Source organism: Mollisia scopiformis (assembly GCF_001500285.1).
Source record: "Mollisia scopiformis unplaced genomic scaffold LY89scaffold_36, whole genome shotgun sequence".
Taxonomy (NCBI): domain Eukaryota; kingdom Fungi; phylum Ascomycota; class Leotiomycetes; order Helotiales; family Mollisiaceae; genus Mollisia; species Mollisia scopiformis.
In genome coordinates, this window is record NW_017263616.1 from 392,205 (window position 1) to 405,158 (window position 12,954).

At 45.3% G+C, this 12,954-nt stretch overlaps 5 protein-coding genes across 5 annotated transcripts; all 5 read left to right on the top strand.

The window, feature by feature from the left end:
* Positions 1 to 3,356: 3,356 nt before the first annotated feature.
* On the top strand, positions 3,357 to 5,047 carry LY89DRAFT_660366 (FAD/NAD(P)-binding domain-containing protein). Its single transcript, XM_018212548.1, has 6 exons — positions 3,357 to 3,601; positions 3,657 to 3,955; positions 4,009 to 4,580; positions 4,636 to 4,750; positions 4,804 to 4,874; positions 4,931 to 5,047. The coding sequence occupies exons 1-6, from the start codon at positions 3,556 to 3,558 to the stop codon at positions 4,995 to 4,997; spliced, it is 1,170 nt and encodes a 389-aa protein (XP_018061948.1). The 5' UTR covers positions 3,357 to 3,555; the 3' UTR covers positions 4,998 to 5,047.
* A 1,014-nt stretch (positions 5,048 to 6,061) lies between these two features.
* Positions 6,062 to 7,982, top strand: LY89DRAFT_766264 (uncharacterized protein; the record flags this gene model as incomplete). Its single annotated transcript, XM_018221719.1, has 5 exons — positions 6,062 to 6,070; positions 6,263 to 6,623; positions 6,846 to 7,657; positions 7,724 to 7,817; positions 7,918 to 7,982. The coding sequence occupies 5 exons, from the start codon at positions 6,062 to 6,064 to the stop codon at positions 7,980 to 7,982; spliced, it is 1,341 nt and encodes a 446-aa protein (XP_018061949.1).
* Positions 7,983 to 8,529: 547 nt separating this feature from the next.
* LY89DRAFT_660371 (MFS transporter) lies at positions 8,530 to 10,753 on the top strand. Its single transcript, XM_018212549.1, has 9 exons — positions 8,530 to 8,796; positions 8,849 to 8,963; positions 9,020 to 9,195; positions 9,248 to 9,311; positions 9,368 to 9,748; positions 9,796 to 10,022; positions 10,075 to 10,276; positions 10,326 to 10,435; positions 10,490 to 10,753. The coding sequence occupies exons 1-9, from the start codon at positions 8,653 to 8,655 to the stop codon at positions 10,667 to 10,669; spliced, it is 1,599 nt and encodes a 532-aa protein (XP_018061950.1). The 5' UTR covers positions 8,530 to 8,652; the 3' UTR covers positions 10,670 to 10,753.
* Positions 10,754 to 10,779: 26 nt separating this feature from the next.
* Positions 10,780 to 11,129, top strand: LY89DRAFT_358973 (uncharacterized protein). Its single transcript, XM_018206981.1, has one exon. It carries the CDS (start codon positions 10,890 to 10,892, stop codon positions 11,079 to 11,081), a length of 192 nt encoding a protein of 63 aa, XP_018061951.1. The 5' UTR covers positions 10,780 to 10,889; the 3' UTR covers positions 11,082 to 11,129.
* Positions 11,130 to 11,837: 708 nt separating this feature from the next.
* LY89DRAFT_742826 (uncharacterized protein) lies at positions 11,838 to 12,892 on the top strand (the record flags this gene model as incomplete). The annotated part of the gene is made up of 2 exons (XM_018220880.1): positions 11,838 to 11,922; positions 11,973 to 12,892. The coding sequence occupies 2 exons, from the start codon at positions 11,838 to 11,840 to the stop codon at positions 12,890 to 12,892; spliced, it is 1,005 nt and encodes a 334-aa protein (XP_018061952.1).
* Positions 12,893 to 12,954: the final 62 nt, after the last annotated feature.

Genomic DNA, 12,954 nt, shown 5'->3' on the forward strand with positions numbered 1-12,954 from the left:
GCTGTTGTCAAGTTTCTTGTCGCCCTTACATTCCACTATATGCTATAATCTAGAATTGATATCAGGTACCCACGAGTCTCACTCAATGAACTGCAGATATCGAAACCAAGATGCTTGGTCTGGAAAGACCGAATCCAAGACTTTGGTTTCACATTCACTCCATGCACCTATGCCTCTTATAGGATTGTCTCTATTTCAGAATTCTTATTACCGAAAAATGTGTCAGGGTATTGATACTTTTTCCAAGACAAAGAGAGTCGCTTTATGATTCGGTGAGAAGCGGCAAAAAAAGGAAGTGAATTCCAACACAAAAGCAGTCAGTCTTGATTTCTCACATACAATATACGGCTCAATCATTCACTTCTTGAGCTCATCATAACAAGAAAAGCGGTAGTTCGAACAGGAAAGTATAAATTAGCTGTCGTCGTGGCGAAGGAAAAACTCACACAATGCCACAATCCTCCCATGGTCGCCCCATGATCGACGATGGCGGGACCGCTTCGCCGGTGAACTCGTCAAACCCTCCATCCAGCCTGCCTCGCAACTTGTTCTTGAAATTCTGCAGCTCGGGGACTTCGAACAAAAACAAATTAATTGTTGCCAAATCATCACTGTTGTCATCCTTCCATTCCTTTCGTTTATTTCTTATAGACCCTCTGTTCAAGCAAAATATAATGTTCGAACCATTCTTGTTCATGAACATAGATCTGCAAACACCGAGTCCATTACCACATGAATCATCCTGCGGGTTCTATCTTTTAACTCTATGGAGGGACACATAGGAAGGATCGAGCTGGACGACTTATTTATACCTCACGAACTAGCTTTGCGTTTGTTCTGGATTTAAATTGTTCTGCGGTCGAGGGAAGAGAGTTTAAGTGAATAGAACGAAGTCGCCAGCTATGAGACTTCCAAAATGGGTGAATATCACCTCCTCAGGGACGCAAACCAGCAACAGAAAAAAGAGTATAAAAGCATCCCTTCATCCTGCTAGAATCCCTATACTTCAAAAAGCTCCCGTTTGAGATGCGACAGAAACGAGAGCGAGTTTCATATCCAGGACTCCTTAGTACCCAGCAGGCTCGACTCTCAGTCAGGCTACAGACTCCCAAGAATTCTTTGTACTTACTTGTGCTTGTCAAGTCACCTGCTGTCAAGGTTGGGCTGTTGTCAAGCTGACAAGCTTGCTGTTGTCCTGAGATACTCTATCCGATGAAGTGTAACGAAGACTTTCTAGCTTACATCCTACCTGAAAGTCGCTTCATTGGACCGACTTAAACAGACGTCACTAATGCTCTTGAATTTTGGAGTACTCTAAAGGTACATAAGTTGAATATTAGTCTTTCAGTGTCATCCCAGCTGAAATGAAAGTCCAGTGAATTTATTCCTCTCTCAGATTGAGACTCGAGATCGAGAATCATCTGATTATCATCCTATCAAAGTTGCTGGTACCTGCGTTCTCGAAATGTGAAAGCTGTAGATCTCTTGTGGAAAATTTCAAGTGAGGTGGGCCTATGAGTTTGTATTGATTGTGGTAACTAACGGGCTTGGAGAAGCAAACAATCTTCGTTGAATGGTTGGCCAGGAAGGGACTGTCGATCCTGGGGAGATTGTTCTAACTTTAATTAATAAACAAGCTTGTTGATCTGACAATTTCTCCCTAATGAATCACTCTTTGAGTGACACCAGGCCTTTGATTATGGCATCTCGCTTGGGAAAGGGGGGCTGTTTTGGATCACGTGGGTACAATAAAAATTGAGGGTCTCAGATCCCCAAGTCAATCCTGACTTGAAACTCGGACAGGGTCGTGGAGAATATGACTGAGCAGAATCAAACAATGACAGAGAATGGCACTGGCACCAGTAGACGGTTTGCGTGCACATCGCACTAAGAAACCTGAAATACCTATGCCAACACACCATCTGCACAGCAACCCAAGCCTGTTCACGCGAACAGGCTCCAAATTTTTTGTTGCACGTCGCTGTGAAGCAAATTAATTATTTGCGCGTTGATTGAAAAATTGGCCCAAAACCCTTGGATTTTCTAATATGCAACAACAACCACTTTTGCGATTACTAAAACGAGCGATCAAAAGTTCGATTTGTACTTGAAGAGGGTATTCTAATTTTCTAGAAACGAATCGATGGATACTACTATGAGATTTCTATAGATCTGTAAGGTGTTGAAAGGGAATGAGGACCAAAGGTGAGATTCTGTACTCGAGGATCAAAGAAATGAAAGCCACACACTCCGATAAGCCTACATGAAATATTTTTCGATTTATATTTTCTTTCCATTCCAAAGTCTAGATTTCCACTACTTTTTGCCAAGTTTAAGCTATCTACAATACATTTCATTATACTTTCTACTCGCTTTGAAATACTTGGCTTGTACGGCAGCACGGTCAGCGTGCGTTTGATACCGTTCGTGACAACATCACAGTACCCTGTAGGATACGTCATCCAATATCAAGACACAAAAAACCTCAACATGAACTTATCTTCCATTGTACCCGGACAAGTTCCTCCTTCTCCACAACATGTGCCTGCCCAACCAACAACTTCCCCATAACAATCTCATGGACCTCCTTCACCTTATCTCCACAAGCATCCTCACCTGGCCACGAAAATCACTGAGTCCAATCCCCAAAGAACGAGATTGATCTACCAAGAACAATGTCAAATGACTTGAAGTAGTCCCTGGCTCAGCTGAGATACTCCTGATGATCCTGTATCACTGCACATAGAATGAATTTTCTCGAACGCTTGAAAGATGAGTCAACCTGTTGAACGAACTCGCAGTTTCCAGCTGGAGCTATAGATGTATTCATAATTGTGACATGGCCAATGTCTGTTCGGTGTCAGTATTTTGGCTCTTGGTCGAGGAAGCTCTTACAATCGACGTGATAATAGGTCAAGGCCATTCAGGATTTCATCAGCCCCTGTGCCAATGATGAGGGCCCGAGCCTCCCTTACAGATTTCACAATAATTCTGGTATTCGATGTTTTTGAAGCACTATTTTTGCCGCTTGTCTCGTTTCTTGAGGGATCTTTCGTTGCACTTTAGCGATTGCCAAAAGAAGCCGAGACTCATTTCGTGGACCACGACAGAAGTAAAACCAGCTCGCTATGTGGGCACTCTTGCAATGCCAGAAAGAACCTCTCCACTTGCCGAGACATTGAATTGAGTGGCAATAAAGGTTAAGCAGGCTCGGATATTACTGATGTTCATACTAGCCCCGGCCGAAATCGCATCTCCAGGCTTCGGTCCCGAACAAAGCGCACGAGCCATGTACTCGTAACATTTCACGCCTCCAAAGCTTGTCCACGACCCGTTGTTCCGTACGGAGTTGCTAAAGAGAAGCGAATTCCGTACTTGGTAATCTACTGGAAATATTATCAAAGAGAAGCTGAACTGACCCGTAGTATCCCGATTCTTGCGGATTTCTGAAGGCGTTCTTCGCAAGATCAAAGATTGCCTTTAAACGTTTGACTCAACTCGAAAACCATCGAAAACACTGTCTTTCACCTCCTGCGAAATAGAAAAAAATCCAACATGACAGTTTCAAGATATCTCGTGGTTATTGGCGGCAGTTATGTGGGTTAGTCCTCATCACCACAATTTGAGAAGCCGTTTATGCTCATATCACGATGCAGGTGTCAATGTTGCTCAGCAACTCGCAACCAAGTTCCATAGCAGCTTCAAAGTTCTATTAATCGAGAAGAACTCTCATTTCCAACATTTGTTTGCATTTCCTCGGTTCGCTGTTACCAATGCAGTGGAAACGCCTCGAGCTTTCATTCCCTACGTTCCTGGCACCTTTGCAGCTTGCCCTCCAGGGTCAGGTACAGTGGTTCAAGCCCGAGTCACAGGTCTGGACCGATCTACTGTGAAGCTCGACAGAAAAGTCGCACTGGATGGTCAACGGCTGGAGAGCATTCCTTATTCGTTCCTAGTCCGTCCTACACAACCCGTTTGCTGCAAAGCATGTCAGCTGATTCCTTACAGGTCATTGCAACAGGGACTAAGCTCACTCCACCATTCAGCTTACCAGGATCAGAAAAGCTCGATGGAGTGACTTATTTGAAGAAGCATGCGGAAAAGGTCATCAGAAGTTCAAAGATTGTTGTCATCGGCGGTGGTGCAGTGGGTGTTCAGGCAGCTACTGACATAAAAGAACTCTACCCAGAGAAGTCTGTTACCCTAGTACACTCCAGGAAAACTGTGATGAACAGGTTTCACACAAAACTTCATGACATTATCGAAGAGAGATGCAACGAGCTAGGGATTGAGTTGAAGCTGGGATCAAGAGTGAAGCTTCCACACGAAGGGTACCCGACAGATGGGAGTATCTTCAATGTTGAGTTGGAAGACGGGACAGCTATCCCTGCAGACTTCGCTCTCATCTGTATTGGTCAAGTGCCACAATCGAGTCTCCTTCGAGATCTTTCACCCGAGTCACTTGACGCTGGCGGCTACATCCGAGTTCTCAAGACCTTACAGATCAACAACCCAGACTATCCTAATGTCTTTGCTGTTGGAGATGTCGCAGACACAGGGGCTCACAAAGCTGCTAGACCGTATGTCACAATTCCGACGCACCCTAACAATTGAACGTATAATAATTGAGGATAGTGGGGGAAAACAAGCTGCTATTGTGGCGAACAATATTGAGCATATATTGAACGAGCAGCCCCTGGAGGACTACGAAGTCACAGACAGCCCCGCAATTCATATGAGCCTCGGCATTGTAAGAACTTCCTTTCGTCCTAGCACATACGTACTCACAAATTGCTTGCACAGGAAAAGAACGTCGTTTTTGGAAATCCCGCGCCAGGCTCGGCCGAGCCAATGATCAAACCTAGGACCGACGGGTAAGTGAAACCAATGGACTATCCGAGACTGAGAGCTAACGTTTGTCTGCTATCAGAACTTTAGACATGAATATCAATGGAGTCTGGACTCGAAGAGGTGGTGGTGCTGATGCTCTTCTGTAGAATTTATTGTTCCAACGCTAGACATATCTGAATGAAACTCTAGACATGAGCGTTCTCATTAAATGTGAGAAGCAAATGTAATACCTACAGCAAACAAACCTGCTTATAAGTCGCATTACCAGATGTACATCAATCCTATTTTATTTCTCGCTCTATCTTCTTGGAGGTCTGAAATGTTTGTCGACAAGAAGCCTTTCACCATCCGTCACAATCTCTGGCTTTTTCTGAAAAGGCTGCGGGCCACCAGCCAGAGTGCTCAGGTCATTTACGCAGATGCCATCTGCATCAACCAAAAAGATAGTGAAGAGAAGGGGCACCAAGTCGCCTTGATGAGCGAGATCTATATGCGCGCGAAGACGGTGTTGGTCTGGCTTGGCGAGCATGACACAAACAGCGAGCTGATGTTCGGCACTCACTTTGAGGATAAGATCCCACGGGCCACGATGAAGATTTCTTTTGTCAATGTTCGATTCATCAGCCTTTCAGCCTTTAGTGAAGTAGTTTGCTCGAAAGTACTAAGGCTCGAGATCACTCAGCTAACACCAGTTGTTGATGGTAAATTATTTAACTTTTCTCAGCCTTTGTTATCTAAGGCGTTGAAAGTAGTTTCTAGCACACTTATAACGCTAGGCCTATATTGCATTTCGACTTGGGCCAAAGTTATTGCTTTAACCACTATAATCATAGTTTTAATTTAATTGCTTACTATAGAACAATGTGACAGCACGGTGGGAAGCTCAGTACGTAGACGAAGAATCGATTCGGCTATCTCTTAGAATCTAAAGGTAAGGAAAGAAGAAGGGAGTGGGAGCGCCAGAGCTTATATACACCAGAGTGAAACATGCTTGAGCTCTAGGCCGGATCTGGCCCCAGGGAGGGTCACGTGAGCTAACCGAGGGTATTTGCGCTAAAAACACCTACCCACGTGACACACGTGATCTCTGGCCAGGTGATCCGTAACACGTAGTAAAGTTTAATAGCAAGCAAGAATTTTGCTAAGCAACCTAAGTAGAGATTTAGGTAAAATAAATAACGCTTCAGTAAACTAGCAATATTTACTAACTATGTTCGAGGTAAATAAAATAAAATATTATCTATGATTACATTCATAATGTCGAGAAAGGTCGAGCACGATGCGTTTCTGTGTTCTCGCAGATGAATAAAAGATGTGGCTATATCTGCATTCCATCCTTTTCATAGTTCTCTGGCATTCTCTATTAACCATTTCGAGCATAGTTCCTATACCTCTTCATAATTTCACACAGCTAGTCTACCATGACGGCTCCAGCAATACAACCTTCCAGCAGCGATACCAACTCGACGTTTCATATTTCAAACCAGGAGGTCCCATACTTCTACTTCAAGGAGCAGAAATTATACCAGGTCTGGAGGCTGAGCCAATCGATGAATTTGATTTCTACGATGATACAATTGAGCTCAATGGCATAGCGGCTGGCATCGAACACCGTTTCTTCGGAACAAGTTTCCCTCCAGGATTTGATGGGTCGAAAGCATCATATGCCCCACTCACGCTGGAGAATGTCCTTACTGATACTGTTGCCTTAGTCGAGTTGATCCGTGCCAATGTTTCTGGAGCTGAACACAGTCCTGTATTCGTACAGAGTGGTACGGCTTCTGGCTTCAAGAGTACCACCCGTTCGCCAAAGTTTAATTTACAGGTTCTTATGGCGGGTTTCTTGCGGCGATGTGTAAAATCCGATACCCAGATACATTTTATGGAGCGTTTGTCTCTTCTGGCCCAGTGAGGTCATTTGGACCGTGGCCCAATAATACAGACAAGTCAGAAGTCTATGATTGGGTAAGTAATCTTCACGCAACTGTTTGCAGTGCTTCCAGTGCTTTCCGAAATGCTGATGGTGGTTCCGATGTCTAACGCATACTACGATATCTCATCTGCTGCGGCCACTAAAATCAAGTCAGCGATGAGATCGTTCGAAGAATGTTCCGCCAGTGGCAACTGTAACACGACACTTGATCTCGGGCTTTGTGATCCTCAGCCGAATGCGACGGGGTACCAAAATATGTACGGGGCAGTACTGGATTTATACAAACGTATCCCACAGTTCTCTTATCCCATCGGTGCCAATCTACCAGCCAATGCGTTTCAGCAGCTCATAAATTTAACTGAAGCTGCGAACACAACTAGCGAGGTTTTGCGCGCTCCAATTCAAGTCGCCAATTGGGCGATGGCAAACCTTTCTCAATGCGTCAATTACACCACGGGCAATGCAACTGGTGGTTTAGAAGCAGCTAGATCTGGATCTTTTGGATGGGTACAGTGCAACTACTTTATGACCAACCAATACAGCATTGGCGCGAACAACATGCTTCCACCGAACGATGCAAGTGGAAGAGTTGAGATATGCGAAATTCCAGAATGGGCAGGGCCGAGGGTCAACTGGACGAACGAAGAGTGGATCCAGTGGTATGGCTTCTCAAACGAACAGCTGAGTCAAGAGCAGAGAATGGTGTTCATTGGTGGGCAGCAGGACCCGATTGCAGGTATCAGCTTGCCAGACTTGCCCGAGAGTCCGGATCGTCAAGCGCCAAGGAGTATTGTTGCCCCTGGAGGTGCGCATACGGGAGATATGATGGGTCAGATGATCGCACCGAAAGGCTTAAGTGTAAATTTAGACACGGTAAGTCTTTTTCCTGGGAAACTGTCTACTATTGGACGATAGAAGGAAACTGACATAAATCCTCAGATTCGAAACACAAAACTTCAGTACTTAAAGGACTGGGTCCAATCTTATCATATGAACGAGTCGAACAGCACCTCAACTGAACTTGGGCGCAAGGGTACGAATTGCATATCGTAGTGTGGCGAAGTTTAAGTATCGATTTGGAGTTCAGGTAATATTCGACTGAAACGTTGTTCGATAGCTGAATGAGTGTTCAGATAAATTGTACTTCGAGCTTTTCGCATGGGTCGATGACTTCAGAGCCGCGCCCAAGTTTAATTGACACGAGTTCAAAGTAGATGATAAATTTTACAAGGAGTACTACTCTGGCAATTGGTGTGACAGTTCTCCCAAATCGACGATGTGCAGATGGTTTCTCTTCTGGCATGTCGCGTGGAACCGACTCTCTGCATACTTGGAATCAAGTCTTGATCTTGATTGGCTCTACATGGCATGAAAGACTAACCCATCGGACTTACGTACCGATTCATAACCTTGTCGGAGTCGGCTTGCAGAAAGACACGGGACGGCCCTACATTCTAGGGTTACATCAATCCATATAGGCTCAAGGGGTGCACGTCGGCTTACTGATAGCCGGATTCTCTTCCCCGACTGGAAGTTTCCTGGGTTCATACATGCATGAGCACTTTTCATTGGAAATGAAAATGATTCATTGGAAGGCCATGCATATGTGCAAGCATGTGAGACCTGTGATACCCCGCCACTTGCGCCACACTTCTACGCCGCATGGACGGCAGTTCTTCTGGACTTTATCTGGTCAGATTCAACGATAAGCGACGTACATTGAAATACAATTCGAAGCTGATTTGCCTTGCGATCTCTCTTGTCCATCAATAATACTCCTAAGCTTTTCTTCCTCTAGTTTTGAATGTTCAAGCTTTTTAGAACTTGACCTCGCCCTTTGTCAATTATAGAGCTGTTCGACCAGGACAATGACTGACCGAAAGCGAGATGACGGCTTTCTCGTATATTGGAAGTCCATACTTGCCTGCTTGCTTGTTGGCATGTGTCAATTTCAGTACGGCCTGGACTCTACACTCATTGGAGGAATTCAAGCTATGACAGGCTTCTTGGAGGTATACTAATCACCTGTAAGTGTAAACATTCAGCTGCTGATACATACTATAGGTATTTGGGTACCGAGACCCAGCGTCACCAATTGGTTACAATATCTCAACCCTCCGCCAGCAGCTCATTTCATCCTTGATGATTCTAGGTGCTTTTTTGTCCTCGATGAGTGCCGGTACGAATCAACTTTCTACAGAATTTTGCTCTCAAAGCAGCTGCTGACATTAGAAGGATTGATTGCAAAGTATATTGGACGAAAATTTACACTTTGGATAGCTTGCTTGCTTTGCCTGATTGCTGATATAATTATGATGACAACAACAAGTATTGGAGTATTGTACTTTGGACGACTGCTTATGGGCTTGTCGAATGGCTTATTCAACACATTCGGACAGTTGTACATTCAGGTCTGTTACCCAGTTGTTGGAAATGGATAGAAGCTCACTAATATCTCGACAGGAGTGCGCTCCATCGAAGTACAGAGGTGTGATGATTGGAGCTGCAACATACTGGATAATATTTGGTATCCCGGCTACAGTTCCTCAGTCAACAGATACAAGAATTGACTCGTAATATTAGGAGCCTTGATTGGGACCATCGTTGACAATTTCACCGTCCCATTCGGTGGCAAGAAATCGTACCTCGTCCCGCTCGGCATTGCCTTGATTATGCCAGGTATCATCGCTGTTGGACTTCTGTTCTTACCCGAGTCCCCAAGATGGTTCTTGCAAACCAACAACGAAGAGAAAGCTCGCAGCGCACTTGAGCGTCTAGCCCCATATCCTGAACTTGTGGATGGAGACCTCGCAAGCATGAAGTTAGCTATTGATAATGAGGCAGCACTTGCGCGAAGCACTGAGATTGTTGATCTGTGGCGTAGTCCAGTTGATCGTCGCCGAGCCCTTCTTGCGATTGGAGCTATTGTTCTTCAGCCAGCTTCAGGGGCGTCATACATCATTAGTGAGTGATTGCTCTGAGACGTTGCGTGGTTAGGCTGATGAGACTAGTTTATAGCACTTACTTCTTCGAAATGGCTGACATTGGCAAGCCTTTCCAGAACTCTTGCATTATGTCAGGTGTTGGCGCTGTAGTTCTGATCCTCAACAGTCTCATAATTACAAGATGGGGATATCGTCGAATCTTTCTCACCTGGGGATTGATACTGTGTGGTCTGACGCAGGTGATTATGGCTGCTGTCTACACCGCGCACCCTGGCACGATCTTGACTGGAAAGGTGACGCCCATACTTAATAATGAAATCTAATGTTGCTGACTATTATCTCAAGGTAATTGTTGGATGCACCATCCTTAACGTCACATTTTACAACGGCATGGTTGCAACCTATGCCTTGCTTTGTGGTGGCGAGTTTCCGTCCCAGCGCTTTCGATCATATACACTAGGCATTGCAACAGCAATGGGTTACTTCTTCGGATGGCTCGTTGCATTCACGGCTCCATATTTTATCAATCCTTCCTCTCTGAATTGGGGTAATGCAACTCGTCCCAGAGAATTAGACAGACTTCTTACGTGATTCAGGTCCAAAGTATGGGTATATATGGGCAGGGAGCTGTTTGATAGCTGCAATTTGGACCTGGATATTCCTACCCGAAGTGAAAGGTAGAACCTTTGAGGAAATAGATGAAATGGTACGTCCTATCATAAATCTATGTGATGCCAATTTTACTAAGCTCTTACTCCAGTTCGAAGCACGTCTTCCTCCTCGCAAATTTCGAGCATATAAATGTACAGGTCCGGCGGCGTTGGGAGCAGCGGGTGACGGCCCAGAAATTGAGCATGCGTTGAGAAATGCTGAGTCGACACCGGGAGATTCGAAGCACGGCGTTACAGTATTTGGAAATCATGTCGAGGAGAAGATTTGAATGGACTTGAGATCGATACCCGTTACTGCAAGACTAGGTCGGAAGGGGTTAGAAGGACTCGACGCATATGATACTCGACTTGAGGCTGAACCATCTCCTCAGCCTAGTGGTTTCATTCCTAATTACTTCCACGGTTAAAACAAGTTGGTTCGAAATATTCAGATGATAAGAATTCCACCAGTATTGATACTCTTCTTCAAAAGATCCAGACAGAGTCGTGATGAGCTCGGTAGGTGGTCTGGACTTACCAGAAGTTCCTTATAGGCAAATGGATGACGAAATGAAGGAATTGGATAGAGAAGTTGGCGTTGAAGTTGTTGTTCTCTATGAGGATTCAATCATGAAGGAAGTCTCCTTGAGCAACCCGAAAAACGCTGGGCCACGTTTCTGGGAGATTCCAGAACAGATGTGATGATCAAGGTCACCCACTGTGTGCTATAAGCTTTGTAAATAATAGGACGTCTAGTATAATTAAATATACATAAACTTAATTCTGAAACAATCTTGTCCACGCACGTCTGCATCCCCCAATAAAGGCTTAATCTGAGTGGTGAAAACAAGAGAATAAGAAGCGCCGTGATGCTAGTCACTCGAAACTTTCCGAACTTCCATACCAATCCTCCTGCTGACCTGGAGGTATCCTTTCCCTTGATGATGTCCAAGAACTTTGCCAGGGGAAAACTTCTGAGTCCTACTATAATGTCTGCCCGGGATATCACCTGACTGCGTTACCGAGCGCGTTTTCGTCGCGTCCATTTCAATTCTGCTTCTTCGCACTCTTCACATCAGCAACGCCAGCATGGCCACAAGAGGTACGAGCCTGCCAGAAGTTATGGCTCCTCAGCTTGATACGAACTCCTCTACCAGCCTGCTGTCTCTATCGAACGAGCTTTTGGCCATCATCGCGAGCTTCTGCGAGCCAGTCGACCTCTGCGCACTCGCTCGAACATGCCACCGTCTTTACGATCACGCGTCGCCAGCCCTTCACAAATCCATCACCATGAGGAGCACTAAATCTCTGCGACTTCTATAGAATAGTCGTATCTCATTTGGCCCACAGCGATTTCAGCGGACCATATCGTTCGAGGCTCACTTACCGTCGTCCTTTCCTCAAGATAATAATTACGAAGCGATTCCGGCGGTGGATCACATGGTCAATTTAAAGCATATGTCACTTGAGTACAACCACGACGATCCAGACTTTTGGGACCTATATCTCCCGGCGAAAATTTCGCCAAATTGGTTTCCTGTCAGTTCGTGCGCGTCAGCGTCTTTTCATGCATGTAGCTAATCGGGATATCAGTTACGCTGAACTTCAAGTCCTTTTCCCGTTGGCTTTTCGAGGCAGTGTTATCACTCTTCAGACATACACAGCTGCGACAGTTAGAGATTCACTGGGCGACCTCAGATTGCCCCGGATACGAGAGTATAGAGCAGGATCACTTATATTATGGCACAACACGGCTGGAGGACCTAAAACTCATTGACTGCAGGTTCACGCCTAGCGATTTGACCACACTCCTTGAATATCCTCGAGCCCTTCTGAATCTTTCGATATGGTCTGATCTCGACCAAGATGTAATCGATGACAACGAGCAAGTGAATCACGAAGATTTCTTTCGAGCCATAAGTGGAAGCCGGTCATGTAAATCTTTGGAGGCACTCCGAGTTGATTTCACGAGTCGATGCTGGATTATTGTGCCAGCTCCTGGAATGGACAGATTACCGAATGTTAAGTATTTGGATGTCTCCGCCTACCATTTGCAGTTCAAGGATGAATCGATGGAAAGGTATCCGGCACCTGACATCGACTGCCCCCTCGAGCGCCTTTTACCACCCAGAATAGAAGTTCTCAAAATCGATCCTTACGATGCACAGAGTGACGAAGACGTAGTCCGTCAAATCCTCCCACGAAAATCGGAAATTGTCCCCAGGCTGAGAAAGATCGTTTTGACGAACCACTATCGAGACCAAAAAATGGCCCAGGAGCTCAAAGAGGCCGTGGCAGTCGAGGAGGACAAACAAAATTATTGTCGGGCTCGCAGCGTTGTCAGGGATGGCTTTCCTCTCTATACTACCAAAGCGCCGATGGATGAGCTAAAAAGCCTATGCGCAGATAAGGGCGTTGCGTTGGTGCTTCTTTACGAAGATTCAGTCAGGAAAGAGATATTGAGGGAAGGTGCAGGACCTGCTCTTTGGGAAATACCGGAGCAGATTCGATGACACTAGCCAGAAGAGACAGAAAAAATCCTTATCACTACGTTTACATCCAGTCACTGACTACG

Excerpts from the sequence above, each read along its gene's own strand:
- LY89DRAFT_660366 (XM_018212548.1), top strand. The coding sequence starts at position 3,556 with ATGACAGTTTCAAGATATCTCGTGGTTATTGGCGGCAGTTATGTGG. Across the intron at positions 4,581-4,635 it reads GCTCACAAAGCTGCTAGACC|TGGGGGAAAACAAGCTGCTA; the intron begins GTATGTCACAAT and ends AATTGAGGATAG. Across the intron at positions 4,751-4,803 it reads TTCATATGAGCCTCGGCATT|GAAAAGAACGTCGTTTTTGG; the intron begins GTAAGAACTTCC and ends TTGCTTGCACAG.
- LY89DRAFT_660371 (XM_018212549.1), top strand. The coding sequence starts at position 8,653 with ATGACTGACCGAAAGCGAGATGACGGCTTTCTCGTATATTGGAAGTCC. Across the intron at positions 9,749-9,795 it reads AGGGGCGTCATACATCATTA|TTTATAGCACTTACTTCTTC; the intron begins GTGAGTGATTGC and ends TGATGAGACTAG. Across the intron at positions 10,436-10,489 it reads TTGAGGAAATAGATGAAATG|TTCGAAGCACGTCTTCCTCC; the intron begins GTACGTCCTATC and ends CTCTTACTCCAG.
- LY89DRAFT_358973 (XM_018206981.1), top strand. The coding sequence starts at position 10,890 with ATGAGCTCGGTAGGTGGTCTGGACTTACCAGAAGTTCCTTATAGGCAA.